General features: G+C 48.9%; 5 protein-coding genes across 5 annotated transcripts; 4 read left to right on the forward strand and 1 right to left on the reverse strand.

Moving 5' to 3' along the window:
* Window positions 1–1413: 1413 nt before the first annotated feature.
* FSUBG_11306 (cutinase palindrome-binding protein) lies at window positions 1414–3050 on the forward strand (the record flags this gene model as incomplete). Its single annotated transcript, XM_036675975.1, has 3 exons — window positions 1414–1533; window positions 1664–2858; window positions 2911–3050. The coding sequence occupies 3 exons, from the start codon at window positions 1414–1416 to the stop codon at window positions 3048–3050; spliced, it is 1455 nt and encodes a 484-aa protein (XP_036533213.1).
* A 986-nt stretch (window positions 3051–4036) lies between these two features.
* Window positions 4037–5137, forward strand: FSUBG_11307 (uncharacterized protein; the record flags this gene model as incomplete). Its single annotated transcript, XM_036675976.1, has 5 exons — window positions 4037–4097; window positions 4289–4423; window positions 4477–4656; window positions 4722–4903; window positions 4958–5137. 5 exons carry the CDS (start codon window positions 4037–4039, stop codon window positions 5135–5137), a joined length of 738 nt encoding a protein of 245 aa, XP_036533214.1.
* Window positions 5138–5290: 153 nt separating this feature from the next.
* FSUBG_11308 (amidase) lies at window positions 5291–7265 on the reverse strand (the record flags this gene model as incomplete). The annotated part of the gene is made up of 5 exons (XM_036675977.1): window positions 5291–6340; window positions 6385–6401; window positions 6451–6937; window positions 6989–7091; window positions 7144–7265. The coding sequence occupies 5 exons, from the start codon at window positions 7263–7265 to the stop codon at window positions 5291–5293; spliced, it is 1779 nt and encodes a 592-aa protein (XP_036533215.1).
* A 1025-nt stretch (window positions 7266–8290) lies between these two features.
* On the forward strand, window positions 8291–9879 carry FSUBG_11309 (UPF0183 domain protein; the record flags this gene model as incomplete). The annotated part of the gene is made up of 2 exons (XM_036675978.1): window positions 8291–8342; window positions 8393–9879. 2 exons carry the CDS (start codon window positions 8291–8293, stop codon window positions 9877–9879), a joined length of 1539 nt encoding a protein of 512 aa, XP_036533216.1.
* A 338-nt stretch (window positions 9880–10217) lies between these two features.
* FSUBG_11310 (uncharacterized protein) lies at window positions 10218–10625 on the forward strand (the record flags this gene model as incomplete). Its single annotated transcript, XM_036675980.1, has 2 exons — window positions 10218–10465; window positions 10514–10625. The coding sequence occupies 2 exons, from the start codon at window positions 10218–10220 to the stop codon at window positions 10623–10625; spliced, it is 360 nt and encodes a 119-aa protein (XP_036533217.1).
* Window positions 10626–11354: the final 729 nt, after the last annotated feature.

Here is an 11354-nt window from a genome sequence, read left to right on the forward strand (position 1 = left end):
ATATTGGTCAGCCACTGTGGATGGTGACCTACCTTGGCACTTGGCCTGCGCTACTGCCGCTGGACCCTTTACGATGGATCCCGCTAAGGCGATCCATGGGTGCGCTAAAACGGACTACGCCGATGCAGGTGAACCAATAGATCCGGCTGGAGAAACTCCTGTGAGCTACCAGTCCGCTTTTCCCGGGGCAGAATCTCCGGGAAGCTGGCTCAATGGTTGGACAAGTGCCCATGAGGCTAAAGACAAGAACAGGGGGTCTTGCCGAGCAGTGCAGATTGGGCCCCAGACACAAGTGGTGACGTTTCATGCCCAGTCCACCTGTCCAAGGCAGCCCAAATTCCCATGTGGGAAAGAATCCAATTCTCCAAAAGTGCCATGTTTTACAGTGGCTAAGTACCTGATAGTACCTGACTGAGCTCACTTGCTTTGCTGAGCTGCCCAGTCTGCCATGGCAGTCTAGGTATAAACTGGTTTGATTTGAGATGGACACACACACTGCCGCTGCCCTGTCATCAGACCTAAGCAAGGGGAAATAATTAAAAGTCGCTATCAACCTCTGCCTCTGCTGTGAACCTAAGGATCTGCACCTTTCAAAGCGACTCTAAGCCTCGCCCTGACTTAGAAAGCGGGCCATTCTTTGTTATCCCAAGACGCTACTAGAAACCGTGGTGTAGGTAGGTGACATGACAGATGGATGGATATGTGCTTGCTGGTATCTCATCTCATCTTGCCCCGTCACAGCAAGTTCATCCAAAACCTTTCACAAATCTTTCCTCTCAGTTGCTATATCGGGCGTCTCATCTATCTGAATACTGTGAGCCAGGTAACTCCAATCTGTGGCCGTGCCCACGCAACATCTCTCATGCCTTGCTCTCTTTCAAGCCCTTTCAGCGCAGTCTCTTACTTTGATTTCAGCACGCCAACGACATTTTCCAAGTTGTGTTGTTGTTTCTAACATTTTACAGACCCCTTCAGCCTCTCTGCCACTTTGTTCCTGGACGATTACTCGATGCTCTTTGCCGTTCATTGTCTCAGTGGACAGTAGAGAGGGGAAGCTCGACATCCAGTTCTACGTTTTGAGTTCGATGTTGAGCTCAAGAATTCGCCTTCGCCGTACCCAAAAGCAAAATTGAAGGATAAAAGGCACCGATACGATCCTAGAATACCTTGTTACCACCAGGGTATCTCTTTTTTTTTTTTTTTTTTTTTTTTTTTCCCAGAACTTCTCATGGTACTCAAGCCATTGAAACAATATCTCCAATTGGACAACTCATCCCCAGCTTTTTTCGCTACCGCTGTCGCATGCACTCAGTCAAGCGCTGAAGAGACCACCAAGGCCACTGGAATTGCCCTTTCCGGGTTCTCGCCAATGCAACTTCGAATACTCGATTGCCACATGAATGCGCCGCAACCATGTCCCACGGACCACCTCCACCTCCTCCGCCCCAGGGCGTCCCTCATCCGAACAACTTCAACAATTTCTACGGTTTCAACCTCGATATCGGTTCTCTCCCCGACATGACGAGTGGCCAGGTCAATTACCACTTCCCCCGCGACGCCGACGCCGACGCCGGGGCTGCGGCCCTATCTATAGCGCGCCCCCAATCGGCCAAGGCCAACGCAACCTTGATCTTCGATCATTTCGGCTAACCCGATTTTGTAGATGGGCGCTGATGGTCAGGACCACGATCTTATGGCCATGCTCGATAATAGTATGCTCGGTGGCATAACAGACATGTCGATGAACCTCGAATCTGCAGATGACTCCAACATGAGCGCCTCTTTCGCCAATGGGCAATCAACCACAGAAGAGCATGTCGCGAGAGCTGAAAATCAATTTAACACGGCAGCCAACAACGTTCCCGGCGCAGGGCCCCTCCCCGCTGGTGCATTTGCTCAGATGAATCTCGCTGGCGCCAGCACCCTCACTGAGTTCACAAAGCGAAGAAATTGGCCCGCCAAGGTTGTGGAAGAGCTCAGAGACTTTTTACAGATTCTCGATGCGAACGGTCGCATCAAGTACGCATCACCTAGCATTCTCCAGGTCACTGGGTACAGTGTAGAGGAGATCCAAGACGTGTTTCTCAAAGACCTGATCCACCCAGATGACCAAGGTGTTTTTGTCGCAGAACTCAACGAATCCATCGCATCAGGCAACCCGCTACGACTCTTTTATCGTTTCAAAAAGAAGGATGCCGAATATGCGATTTTTGAGACTGTCGGCCATGCTCACATTGCTGGCGCCAAGTTCGCCCCCAATCCAAACAATCAGTCGCCCTTCTGCCAAGCCGTGTTCATGATGGCGCGACCATATCCCACCAAAAACGCTGGACTTCTTGACTCTTTCCTCGAGCATAAGATCGAAAATGAAAGACTAAAGCGCCGTATCGCCGAGCTCCGTCGTGAAGAGGAGGCCGAAAATGACGAGGCGCAAAAGCAGTGGCTGCAGAGTCAAGAAGGTCGGTCAGACATGACACCATCTGAAGGAACCTGTGTCTCCTCGGGAACCTTTTACCGCCCGGCTAGCGAAAGAGGAATGACAGAGGCCGATCGAGCAGCTCTCAATAAAGCTCTTACACGCGAGAACCTCGAAGGCTCAGTCGCAGGTGGTCGGCAGGATTCGTTGAAGGATAAGATGGCCCGTTACGAAGGAGCATCGCATACCGACACGATTGAGATGTTGACGGGATTGCGATACATTGAGGGCGAACGAAGCCGGGGAATTACGACTGGTAATGCAAGCCCAACACTGATCAAGGGCGATGCAGGAATTGCAATTCCGATGGAGCGGGACCCTCGAACCGGCGATAAAAAGAAGAAGCTCAAGACGTCTGAGGAATATGTGTGTACGGACTGTGGTAGGTGGTTTTGTCGACTTAAGTCTGTTGCATCAATATTGACATAGCGCAGGCACCCTGGACTCACCGGAATGGAGAAAGGGACCCCAAGGACCGAAGACATTATGCAACGCCTGCGGTTTACGTTGGGCCAAGAGGGAGAAGAAGAGAACCAGCACCAGCCATCCTCCTACGGTAGATCAGTCTGTATGATCACGAGGCGACGAGATGGCTTCCAACGACAAGTTATCGATCCACCGGCCTGTAAGATGCTTGACACGACAGAAATGAGCGCAGCAAGTAGCGGTGTTTGCCTGCCATGATATAAGACGAGCTGGCTAGAGACACGGTGCCTGGGGCACGATGGAGTTTGGGCTGAAATTACTGATTTAGATGGCGAAAAGCGGGATACACGAGACGCTCACAGCCGGTTGTTTACTTGATTACTTTCTTTTTGCAAACTCACGACTGAACTGGATATTTGATTTGTCACGACTGGGACTACAACACAGATACCTGGAGTGTAGGGAGCATTTGGGCAGACATAGCTTAGCTGACGTGCGCGCCCTTGATGCACCATGTATATGAATTGACGCATTATTTGTAGAGTGACTGTCGTGACTAAAAGATGCAACGACATGAAACCCCGTTTCCCTCTGGCTACCTGATTCAATGTCAGGTAATACAGTCAATCAGGGTCTGTTTTCCATACGTGACGGCGCAGTCTAGGTACTAACTATAGCTGAAGCTATGATCCATGGCAGCTGAAACAAGCAATAGCTAATGCTACAGGTCCCACTCAGGCCGAATGGATTGCGTAGGTCGTGACAAGCTCCCCATAATTATGAGGGGAGCTGTGCTGTAACTTGTACAGCTGGATCCACGTCAGACACCTCGAGGGTAATCGCAGCAAAGTATTGGATGGATCATACGGCATAACAAACAGTGATACACTCTGGTAGGCAAGGTAGGCACTGCTAACGTTAGTTAGAGGGCCATGTAATAGAGCTTTATTAATTGAGTTGATTGGATGGAGCTCAATGTACCTACAGAACCTGAGACTTGGACCCCTCTCCATTTCAATGAAACTTAATCCTTTGCATCACCAACCTCTCCTCTCTCATAAACATTTCCCTTTCGATACCAAACAACTTCCAATTCAAATCCATTCTCCATCCTCTCAAACTACAATCGCAATCATGGATAAACTCATCAACGCCGCTAAGGACTATCTTGACGACGACAAGGACAAGCGTCAGGGTATGTTAATGTCTACGTTCTCATATTTTACCTCATGGCTCTTATTACCCCGCCAAGAATCCATGATGCCCCTCGTACGACCTCAGACCATCGTTGGGGGTTAGCAACAGCTAGCCGTTGTCTTCCAGATCTCGACTATTCAACCATAACTCAAACTCCAGGTGGCTTTAGCTAATTGACATTCTCTCTAGAACACCAGCAGCAAGGACACGGACAGCAACAGGGCTACGGAGGCCAAGACCAGGGCTATGGCCAGCAGCAAGGTTACGGACAACAAGAGGGCCAGTATGGCCAGCAACAGCAGTACCCTCCTGCTGGTGGTATCCGTCAGTTGCCAACACATGCTTCCACTCGAGCGAGCGAATCTAACAATATACAGAGTCTCAGGGTGGCGGTGGCTTTTCCAGCTTCCTTGGTGGAAACGTCGACTTTGACAACGCCAAGGAGGAAGCCCATCAGAAGGCCGGATCTTCTGGTGACAGGGATCTATTTGGAAGTATCCTAGGATCTCTCGGACAGAAGCAGAACAAGCTTGCTGATGAGGACCTTGATGAGGAAGGTAAGTAATATCTTTAAGAATTTCGTCTTATAAGCAAGACACTGCTGATGACATATGACCATTAGATGCTATCAAGCAGCACAAGAACACCTACAATGACGACGACTCCCAGCAAGACAGCAAGAGTTTAGGAACCGCTGCTGCTATGCAAGCTCTCAAGATGTTCACCCAGGGCCAGGGCCAAAGCAGCACTGGTGCCAACAGTCAGACTGCGTTCTTGGGACTTGCCTTGGCCGAGGCTAGTAAGGTTAGTTTCGAGGTACAGCACACGTATAAGTCGACATCTAATATGGATTTATAGCTCTTTGACAACAAGGCCGCATCAGGCAAGGTATCCGAGGGCACAAGCAAGGAGAGCGTCATCCAGCAGGCTGGTGAAGTTGCTTTCAAGATGTACCTCAAGAACCAAGCTGGGGCTGGTGGACAGCAGGGTGGCGCTTCCGGTCTTATGAGTCTTGCTTCTAAGTTCCTGGCTAAATAAGTCCAATCGTTGATACGACATGTAGTCATAAATGGGGGCTAAGCAACACCCTCGATCACCACATGCTAAACAACAGTTAAAAGACTCCATATTCCAGTTTCATTTTTGCGACCTAAGTAAAAAACAGCAAAGCATCATCTCAGTACAACGGGCTTATGCCTTCTGCTTAGCCAGATCCACAACATCCAGCCACTCATCAGGTCGGCGCCGGCCAGACTCTGTAGCGTTATGCAAATATTCTTCTGCCTCTGCTGCCCAAGCTAGGAGCTGCTCCTCGCTACCCCATTCTCCTGTAGCCATCAAGCCAATAGAGAGCTTGCCCTCACCCTGATCCGGGTCCACGTATCCCACAGGAGCTGACACCGCAGGTGTGCCGGTCAAGTTGGCCAAAAACACGTAGAGCATGTTTCGAATAGTCGTATTAGTATCACTCATGCCGTAGGTTTGATCACCAGGGACAATAGGCCATCCGATCAAGGGGCTTGTGGGTGTCATGATAAGAAGGCCAGGGTGCTTCTGGAATAAATAGGCTAGATGCTGCATGATGAGCTCTCGTAAAGCGCCGTATTTGAGCATATCGGCTGCAGGAGTCCTGGTACCGACAGACATCACGACTTTGTTAGCGGGTCCTACCAGAGAGAGCCAGTCGGCGGGATTAGGAGTTCGTCGACGGGCTGACTCGGCCATTTCAGTGATACAGACGACACTGTGTGCAAGTTGCGCCTCGGGGATGTAGGGGATAGTGATGTCGATGATCTCATAACCGCACTTGTTAGCGAGGTAATCAACCGCCCTGTCACAGGCCTCTTTGACACGAGGGTCAGCCTTGTTCCACCAGTCACGGTAAATTCCCATGACCTTGTTCTGACCCTTTGGCGGTGGGTCAGAACGAGCAAAACGGCTTTGGATATGGCAATCTGGGTTGGGCTGGGACATGACGCGGTAGGCGATAGTCAAGTCCGAGACAGTAGCGGCTATGGGACCGGTGATACACATGGTGTTATTCATAAACATGGTTCTGTTATGTGTGGTCTTGAGTCCGTAGACGCCATTGAAAGTGGGAGGGATGCGGATACTGCCTCCGGCGTCAGTGCCAACGGCGATGGGAACAACACCGGCTGAGACAGTGGATGAGCCTCCTGAGGAGGAACCGCCAGGATAGTAGGATTTGTTGAGCCAGTTAGTGGGTGTTCCTTGTGCAGCCTGGACTTGTTAGTGATGTCTTGTACGAAGCGGTTCGTGCTTACATTGCATCCGCTGGTGTCTGATAGAGGTCAGTAATTGCGTCAGAAAGACGTTGTATATGGACTCACCTGAGCCAAGCTCATGCATGGCATTCTTTCCAATGACTACAGCACCGGCTTCCTGGAGTTTCTTCACCGGCCACGACGATTCTTTCTGCTCCTTGAAAGTTTCAATGGAGGGATCATATTTCATACCAATGTGGTTATGAAATCCCCTAACATCAGTATCATCCTTGACACCGATAGGTACACCGTCCAATACACCCAGTGGCTTGCCAGCAGCGTAACGCTCGGTTGATGCTTTGGCAGCTTCGAGGACGAGGTGATCTTTTCCGTGGTTGTCAACCCAGCCATCAGAATACTTTCCATCTGGCCTGGAGATTTGGGGGAGGAGAGCTTCAGCGACTTGAAGAGGTGTCAGTTGACCCGACTTGTACATCTCATGATAGTCACTAGCAGTGTAGTAGCGTGCTCCGGAATCTGCATATTGGGACTTGAGAAGCTTAGGTTCAAAGTCAAGCATAGGCCCTGTAGGGCCCAGGGGAGTAACGGTAGGCTGAGGGTATTAGCTACGGAGTATTTCGTATGAATCGATGACCTCTCATACATGAAACCTGTAGGGAATATCATCAAGAGCAGGAATGTCTTTGATAGTGCCAAAGTGGGCATTATCCCAGAAATATTGTTGAAGGAACCCAACTTTGGCGATGCTACGAGACTTTAGCTTCGGTAAGGGCACAAGCCACAGGATATAAAACTCACAGATTAGCACCAATTACGAGAGGAATGCCTCGAAAAGTAGGGTTGTTTTCGACTGTGGGATTGTAAGTAGCTGCTGGAGCCTTGACAGGCTTGGGATAGTCGGCAAAGTCAGAGGGGGCCATGATGGAAGATCCGGGGGATTGTGTTAGTCTGAGAGAAGATTCTGGGGTAAGGAGGCCCGTAGAGTTTATATAAATAGCAGAAGCAGCAGCAAGAACAAGAGTTATATCCTAATAGAGCAGGTCTGGAGATAAATAAGAGGTTCGACTCTCTCCTAAGCTAAGCTGAGCTTAGGCTGCATCTGCCGTTTACGACCCCTAGAACGCCAACCTAGGCTGCCCCACACGAGGTTCATGAATGAGATGCCATTTGCCGAGGCTCGTATAAGTTCATGAGAGAAGAAGTTAGAGAGGTATGCATTCAGAAACAATCTACTTTTTGTCTGAAGCAGACGATTATTCGATACGGAAAGGCCAATCATACTAACCACAGCGGAATCCAATTCATTAGGACCGCGTTTCATCCATCACTTACGGAGAACATTAGACGCCATCACAAGCGATACGGCGTCCATTGTTTAGAGCAACCAATCCTTGCACATTGAATACACAAGCATTTACGCGTCTGACAGAGAAAGGGACGTATTAGTCAAATAAGACAAACAACAAGCCAATAGAATAAACGATTAGTTAAAACAAAAAGAGTCAACAGGCAAGATGAGCAGCATATAAAGACCATGTGGTTGCCTTACGTCATCCCAAAGTAGGTACCTACCTACCTACCTACCTAAGTAGGTACTGTAGCACACTAAGTCTCACCTCCCTTTAGTGCGTTTAGTGCCCCGCGTCACAGCATCGCATCACATGGCATCTTTGTCACTCCTCACTCGATAAGGCAACCCAAGACTCCAACAGCAACAGACAGACAGACGCCGTGACCGTGACCGTTTTCTTTTGATTCATCTCCATTCCTCTCCATGGCCTGCCTTGCTCTCTAAATCTTTCTCTTAGCAAAATACTCATCCATGGTCAGCAACTTATAGTCTACAAAGCTCTCCTAGGAGCTCAGCTCTTACATAGCTCAACCCCTCCAGGGATAGCTCTGCGATAAGCTATCCAAAGGTATCTACCATATCATCGCCATCAACATGTCACTCTTTACCGCGCAGCTTTATCCTGGCCGAGCACTAGGCTTCCTAGGTACGGCAAACTATCGTAAGACTTGATTACAACTACTGATACATTTACAGTCCTCGGTGCAACTCTTCACGATGTCCTTACCCGCCTCAAAGCTGAACCCCAACGCTTCCCCAAGATCGAGCTACTTTACTCCCCTGACCGTCCTGTCACCGAACCCGTTGGCGTTGAACTCCCTGCGAATGGCATACGACTAAGATTTGACGGCCCCGAACAGCGTCTGCGTCTTATCGAGGTTACCGACTTCACCAAGAATCACATTACCTTCAAAGAGCGGGATCTTGTAAAACCATCTGCTGGCACCCCTGGATCTCCTTCACCAGGCGACTCAACTTCAGGACCGACTTTCCGACACATATACCATAAACTACTCGGTCCTACGTACGCCGGTGAATTTATTCCGCCATCTGGTGGTCACGATAATGGCATCTATGTCTTGTCCTATCCTGGTGTTGCCTTTAACTTCACGCTTAATCCTTCCGAGTACTCACCCGAGAAAGACGTAGTGTCGACTTTTGCATCGGCATCTAGTCAAGTCGCAACCTCGATGGCTGTCTTTAGTGGTGATTCCTGGGCTGATGCTAGACCGACTCTTTGGACTGAGATTTTGCCCAGTATCAAGTCTACTACCGTGATTCCTCGAGGTAAAGATGTCTATCCTGATGAAATTTCGCTTGTTCGATTACATGGAGCTGGAAAGATTCAGCTTTTCAGAAAATGGACCAGCAACTCTTTCTGGATCACCCTTGGTGAGACAACGCCTCAGGATCTCCTCATGGAGTTGGGGCCTCCGAATGCCATCTATCGCAAGAATGACCAGAAAATGGTCATTCACAAGATGCGTACCGCAAGCAACGCCAAAGGTCGTCCAGATGCTGTTGACATTGGCCGACCTGAAGATCTCACTGATACAGACCAGTCTTCGATGCACGAGGGGTCTGATGCATCAGACAGTGAAGAAGCCGTTGATGATCAGATCGGTCTTAACACAAATGGCGAATGCTTCTATAATTATTTCTATCTCGGGTTTGACATATTAATATCGACTCGCGTACCACCGTCACAAGCTCCTCCTGGCAGCTTAGTCGGTGAGACAGAGGGTCAGAACGGTATCATATCCCATTCTCCCGATCGATTGGTAGCCACAAAGCTGGCTCTCCATGGCAACATACCTGGCTCATACGAATTCAATCGTCATCGCCGCTGTCGCTGGGAAATTGCTTACCTGGACTCTCTAAATGACGGTAACGGACCGACAGATTCGGAAACGCCTTTCCCACAAATCGAGGACCGTATGAATGCTGCATGGGCATCTGCATTCCCACGGAAAGACTCTCAGCAAAGACAACGCGGCATGGTTCTTAATCGTGGCTGGGGCGATAGTCCAGGCAGTAGTTGTGAGTTTCTAGGAGGGTGGGAGGAGAGTGGCGCAAGAAGAGCAGAAACAAACGGTGATTCCACGACCACGCTGTATGGATTCCCAGGCCTGGTATTTGAGGTTTTGAAGAATGGGCATGTCAACACTGTCACAGTGTTTTGATCTAGGGCGTCACATCTGGATGTTGTTTGGGGGAGTTAGGTGTTTGGGAAGAGTCGATATAATGGCTCAGTTTCGTTTGCTTCGATACCTTTGTCCATATGATCTTAGATTTCTTGTAAATTCATATTGACAGATCGTTATACTTGTATTGGTCTTTGCTATATTGCCATTGTTTATGCAATTTGATAATGAAGCACGAGATGCGGGAAAGTTCAGTGCATTGCACTTATTCACTGCTAACCTCGACTCTCTACACTCTCACTCTCATTCCCCTCACCAGTTTGTATGCCTCTCATCAGAAAACACTTCCTTTCTACATTCGCAACCAAGAAATCACCATGTCGCCCACAGAAAAGAAAAGCACCACAGAGCCAGTCGACAAGGAAGCCGTCCGCAAGCTGATCAACGAGCTCGAAGGTAAACTCGAAGCTCTGTACACCCTAAGCTACGAGGTCAACAGAGGTATTCTTGAGAGTCAAGATGCGCTCGAAAGCGTCCGCGAGAAACGCGTCAAGCTCATCAGAGCGCGACTAGACCGGATCTTCCAGCAGTGGAATATCGGGCCTCTGACTAGCAACCATCAACCGTATGTTACCTCTGAGTTGTGCGCATTCGATGCTGAGTGCGGGTTTAGGTCAATTCAGAATCAGACCCAGAATTCGGGTCTGGGTCTGGTCCCAGGATCGAGCCTGGCTCAGACTCAAGCTGGGAATAACCAGCAAGGGCAATTTGGTCTGCCATGGTAGATACCAGGTTGACCGGTATGTGAAATATCTATCTACTGTGACACAATGGCGAGGCTCTTGCTAACCTTTAATTGGAGGAAACACAATCAATGAACTATTCTAGCAAGAAGATGGTGCATAAGGCAGTGAGCCAGTATATTGCGTTATAGCTCAGAGGGAATAAGCCATTATCAGCCTTATATAAATCATACACCAAGATTGCGAGATACCTACCGATCATTCGTAGTATAAAGCCCTGAAGTTTATGCTGTACTCCTATTTTTTATCTATTACAAGTTGGCCTTAGTATCTGTAAAGGCACAACTGTTGTAGAGATATCCCTGTTAGCAAGGTCATAGCCTCGATAGTCAACTTTCGCTGTTCCGCTGCTGTAAACACGATCATTTACTGCGTCGGATGAACTGATGTGTGTATGATTCCGGGCATATTAGATAGACTCTGATGGGATCTAGGCTGCTTGGGTGAATGAGAAAGAATTCCTCGATGCTCTTGCAAGCCTGATTTCAGTCTCAAATAACGATTGACTCTCAATATATTTACGCAAGCAGCCACAGTCCTCCAAGAGCTGAGTGCAATAAACCCAAAAGTTCATATGAACTTGAGGTAACACTGCAGGTAATCAGACTGACTTAGAAGATATGTTTGGTCGCCGCAGATGATACAGCCTTGACGACTTCAGAAGAAAAAGAAGAATATAAGTAGATTTACTAGTGTATTACATGGCCAATG

Source organism: Fusarium subglutinans (genome assembly GCF_013396075.1).
Source record: "Fusarium subglutinans strain NRRL 66333 chromosome Unknown NRRL66333_c0000212, whole genome shotgun sequence".
Lineage (NCBI taxonomy): Eukaryota > Fungi > Ascomycota > Sordariomycetes > Hypocreales > Nectriaceae > Fusarium > Fusarium subglutinans.